Source organism: Echinops telfairi, unplaced genomic scaffold, assembly GCF_000313985.2.
Source record: "Echinops telfairi isolate 266 unplaced genomic scaffold, ASM31398v2 ScPeMD7_7467;HRSCAF=8505_0, whole genome shotgun sequence".
Taxonomy (NCBI): domain Eukaryota; kingdom Metazoa; phylum Chordata; class Mammalia; order Afrosoricida; family Tenrecidae; genus Echinops; species Echinops telfairi.
The window spans coordinates 5,135,288-5,140,575 of NW_022111367.1; the positions used below are offsets into that span (position 1 = coordinate 5,135,288).

Genomic DNA, 5,288 nt, shown 5'->3' on the forward strand with positions numbered 1-5,288 from the left:
GGGGCGGAGACAGGGAGTCCCTGAGGGTCACACAACTTGCAGATGCTGAGAAGGACTACCTCAGGCTCTTTCGGCCTAGTTTGGATGGGTGGAGCGCACCGAGGCTGCTTGTGCTGCCCAGGACAATACTTCCCCAGTGGTCTCCCAGCACTGGGGACAGGGCTTAGGTGGTCCCTTGCCCTTATGGGGCCAGTTCCTTAGGAAATGACCCTGCTGACCATATAGGTAACAAGTTCTGGAAGTTGTCCTCTGAGGACCGCCCCCAAAGTTTCTGGATTAGCCTATTGGAGCACCCTGACAAAGGCCTTTTCCTTGCCTCTTATCTCTTTTCTTCCTCTCCTCCTGGTCTCCTTGTAAAGGACAGTGGTAACGATTTTCAAAAGATTCTCTAGGTGTGAACTAGGGTCAAGAGCCAACTTTTGTAGCTTCCTCCTTATATCTTGGGATTCCTGAGTAATAAACGTATCCTTCCACAATACTTGACTCTCAGAGGAGTCTGCGGATACTGGGGTGTGCTTCTTCGTGGCCTCCCTCAATCACTCCAGAAATGCTGTGTTCTTTTCCTTCTTGCCTAATTGGAGAACTTAGAATAATATAAGGGCTTTCTTTTGAATACTCTGAGGGCTTCTAATACACAGGCTTGAAAGTGCTTCCTATTTTAATCTCCATGTTTATCAGGGTCCCATTCTGGATCAACTAAGGGAACTTCCCAGTTTCTTGTGGGGAATAAGGCCTTCTCCTCAGAGGTCATGTCATCCCATGCATTCAAAATGTACCGGTCATTTCCAAAGGCCTGAGCTGCTTCTGACATTATGGATCACTCTGAATTGTCTGGTCTAGCAGAAGCCTTACATCTCTCTGAGACTGGTCAGAAGTCTGGGTCAGTCTCTGGAAAGTGTCTATATACTTTTGGGGGTCATCTGAGAACTTTCCCAGGTCTGTCTTAATTTGCCTCAGATACAAGAGGGAGAAGGATGCTTATAAGCTGGTGACAAAGTCTCCTGTGCCCACTGTCTGAAGGGGGCAGTGTAGATCTCTAGCATTTGTTTCTAGCTGTGGCTTTGCTTTCAGGATTTTCAGTGACCCCAATAGACACAGGGGGTTCTGGATCTGGGAGTCAGGAAAAGCTCACCACAGGTGCATAGGGAGATTCTGGTTGGCCTGGGAGAGGTACCAAGGGCTCAAGTCTTGCTTTCCTCAGTTGCTAAGGCTTCAAGGGAAGCTGCTTCCAAATGACAAGTTCTGTATAATTCCTGACTACCTCGGTGAGCCAAAAGGACTTGCCCATAGAGAACCTCAGATGACTTGCCTTCTTGTTTACAAAACCATTTTGAATAACTGAAGGAAGGAGTTAGAATTAATGTTTCCTTCATGGCATCCAGCACTTTAGATAGGGATCTCACACACACTCTTTTTCCCCGATGGTTGTGGGAGTTCCTTCCTATGGTGAAACTAACTCTTTAAGAAAAGAGTCGTGCTCCAATCCATCAGTTCCAATGACTCTGAATGGAAGAGCCACATCAAGTATCTCGCTTCCCTGAGGGTGAGGTGAGTCAGAGTGCACTGAAGAGCCAGGGTGTGGGTTTGGGCATTTAAAGCACATGTGCAAGGAGTTGATAAGCACTGTTAATGCTGATGAAGTGCATGGACAGTAGAAATGTCTCTCTCATCTTAAAGTAGAGAATTTGGTAATAAACTAGATGATAATCATAAAAACACAAAATAAGAAAAATGAAGCATTGAAGATTGACCATTTTGATTCTTATATATTGTATTTCCCCCCTGTGGTTTATATTTCCTAGACCCTATTCAAGTGTCATGGAATTAACCCTATAACACCGAGCGTGACATTTAAATAAAATGTTTTTGTAACATTTAATTAAAATGTATATATTAATATATATTTATATATATATATTGATAACTATGAAAGTAAAGCATAAAAACAAAAAAATTTTTTCCTGAAATTAAAAATTCAGGCATTCTAGAGTTAAGCACTTGAATAATTATTTGTTTCCACTTAACTATTACTGAAAGGGTAAGTGCTAGATTCATAAAAATGTGTATGTAATATTTCTACAACACAATTTTGCTCAATGAAAGTTTTTAATTATTGTATCAGAAAACACGATGAATAGGGTCATGTGCTATGATTTTTGTCATTCCTTTGTGTGTTAGACAGGGTTTTCTAGAGAAACAAAACCAGAATGCTAATAATTTTATAGATCTTTATACAGATAGATAGATAACATAAGAAATAAACAGCTAATTAAATTATAAAGCAGTACAAATGGCTCAGTGCAACTCACTCCCGTGAGACAGTTGTGAGACACTGGCAGTCCTTCAAGTCTTGAGGGCCGCCGGGTAGTCCTCTGTAGAGCAATTCAGGCTATCTGGGCACAGGCAGCAAACAGCAAGGTAGGTCACCAACAGTCAGCCAGATGACAGGGTCCAACAGTCCCCAGCTCAAGAGATGTAAATTCCAATGGTGTGGCGAAGCAGGTCTTGAAGGAGCCTCAAATTACAGTGACACAGTCCACAGGTAAGGTTTCCCAGAGGTAGTGTAGCTTGCAAATTGAGGCATAGAACAAGCAAGGCAGCCACACAATGGTCCGATGATCAAAGAGCAAGAGACAAGGAAGGCGAGGCTCGCTGAGCCATTTAGCTCTCTGCCCTTCAGTTAATCCTACGTGTGTTCATCAGCCAGGTTGGCACAATAAGTACCTCACTTTGCCAGTAAGAGAAAACCTACATAGATGAAGCCAATTGTTAACCTCTTGATCTCCTGACCAAAACCAAACCCATTGCCATGGAGGCAATTATGTCTGGCCCATAGGATCCATATAAGGCAAAGTAGACGGCCTCGTAGGGTTCCCAAGGCTGTAAATCTTTACAGAAGGAGACCGCACATGTTTTTCATGAAATAGCTTTGAACTGCTGCCCTTTCGGTAGGCAGCTGAGCACTTTAACCACTGTGCCAGGGGTCCTCTCTCTCGTAACAGGGGCAGATTGTTTGGTGTTCAGTTTAAGTCTCCATCATTCCACTGAACAATGTGATGAGAGGAAAAAGAAAAGGGAAAAATGCAATGTTTAAAAGGCTGAAGGTTTAAGGAGAAAAAAAACCTCATTGCAATTTAGTCCATTTCAATTCATAATGACCACATAGAACTGCTCCTTATGGTTTTTGAGATTGTAAATCTTTATAGTGGAAGACAGCCTGGTTTTCCTCCCACAAAGTAACTGGTGGGTTTGAACTTCTGACCTAGCAGTTAGTGGTCCAGGGCACCACCAGGGCTCCTTTTGGAAGTTTAAGGGGAGATGTTTATTGATGGGGAGAGACTTATTGAGGGATGAGAGAAATAGTATAGGAAAGGGGATTTTAATATAGTAAAATTGAAAAAAGTCAGAATGTATGCAAAATGGAAACCTGCACAAGAAGGAAAACACAAATATTTTCCACAAATAGAAAGGTAGTAAGACTACACCCTGTCAGAGGGAACAAACTGGTGGGGGGGGGGGGAAGCAGTCCATCATTCATGCTTTGGTGCTCACAGGTTTCACTGTAAACATTGATGAGGAGCATGTATTTACATCTCTTGTAATGCCCTGTGACAGATTTGAAATGATATCTGAAGAGTTTTATCCATACTTTTGGATGCAGCATTGTCCTGGATCTCTGAACCTTGAGGGTCTCTTGACTTACAAAGTTAAAGTCATTCTAGTAGCTACATTAAAGTGTATTGTGACACATACTTCTACACTTAAATATAAGGTGATAATATTTATGGGAAAGCCTAAATGTGGAAAAATAAGACCATATTTAGACTGGGAGAAGTCTAAAATTGTAAACCAAAATTGAAAACTCAACTCTTAGAAGACATATTAAAATACATATCCAAATTAAATTAGCAAGATGAAGAATGGCACAGATTTCAAAGCATATATGCTAATCTAATGTATTTTTACACTAGCAATAAATATAATTAATTGTAGGTAGATAAGGAATACAATTCATTTTAACATTAATTCAATTTTATTTGATTTCAAGGTTCAGTATTTTAAAGCATCTCATGTTAAATAGTCTTAAAAAGTACTGATAATTCAATTAGCTCAATATGCTGTGTACAAGAAGTAGCTTATGAAAGAAGAAAGCTAAAAATATCAAGTTGGACAGAATTTATTTTGCAAATGCATGGCATAAAATTAATCTGTAATCATATAAACCACAAGGTAAGTAGGAGTTAGCAATGTGTCAATGTAAATCTGAAAGTTAACACAATACCAAATCTTCTAAATGAGAGAGTGGCATGTAAGGCTTAGTCTGTAACTGCAATCTATTCTGATCAAATAATTTTCAAATATTTTATTTATTTTAGGACCTTATAGGTGGTAAAAAGATACTTCAAAATGCTGGTTTTTAATCCTAGCTTTGCCTCTGGCAAACTGGTAATCCCATGAAACTGTTCAGGACCCCAACTCTCTCTATTTTATAATCAACAATCCAAAGCCATTGCTATGGAATTTATTTCAAGTCAATAACCCTATAAGGATTTCCAAGATTGTGAATCTTGGAAACCAATTGCATATCATTTTCTCAGGGAGTGGGATGTTGGGTTCAAATCAGTGATTTTCTACAATTACAGTCAGAATAAAACAAATACTCATAACAATTAGAGTCAGAGTCTCTGCAACTCTCTAGCTGGTATCTAGAACTGCTTTCTTTCACCACCCCTTCCGTATTTCCTTTGACTTCAGCAGTTACCTTGGTTGGTCATGGTTCTTTGCTTGCCAGGTTGAACCAAACATTCGTTCCCAAAGAGTGCGGACCATAAGTAGTCATGCCACAATGGTGTTGCATTGGTTTACCATTTACTTAAATCACAGGACATGGCAGTACTGAGACCAACTAAAGAATCGCCTGGATTCTAGACATCTCTTTTACTTCCCCCATAAATAATACCAATCTAATTTGATCTTAGTGATTATGATCAGTCACACACTTAATACAGTAACTCCCTTCCTTGTTTGTTGATCCAAAGGCATGCGGGACCCCAAATGCCCGGAAGATTCCTAACTTTTAGTTCAATGGAATGTGTTGCCTCCAAGTAGGAATATTCCTCCCTTTGGAACTAAGACTTCAAGACTCAATGAGCATAAGGTTGCAGAGACAGGAACAAAAACATTGCAAGTGGGCCACTAGAAATAATAATATGTGGTGTTGCTCCATTTCTCACCCTCCTTGGTTCCTAGACTCATGAATTCTGGCTATGGGAGAAATACCACGATAT

At 40.3% G+C, this 5,288-nt stretch overlaps 1 protein-coding gene across 1 annotated transcript in view; it reads right to left on the reverse strand.

The window, feature by feature from the left end:
• Positions 1-4,775, reverse strand: part of LOC101649397 (microspherule protein 1) — an 11,192-nt gene extending 6,417 nt beyond the window's left edge. The window contains 1 exon segment of the mRNA XM_045283762.1: positions 4,763-4,775. Coding sequence (XP_045139697.1) covers positions 4,763-4,775 — 13 coding nt within the window.
• Between the last annotated feature and the right edge of the window lie 513 nt (positions 4,776-5,288).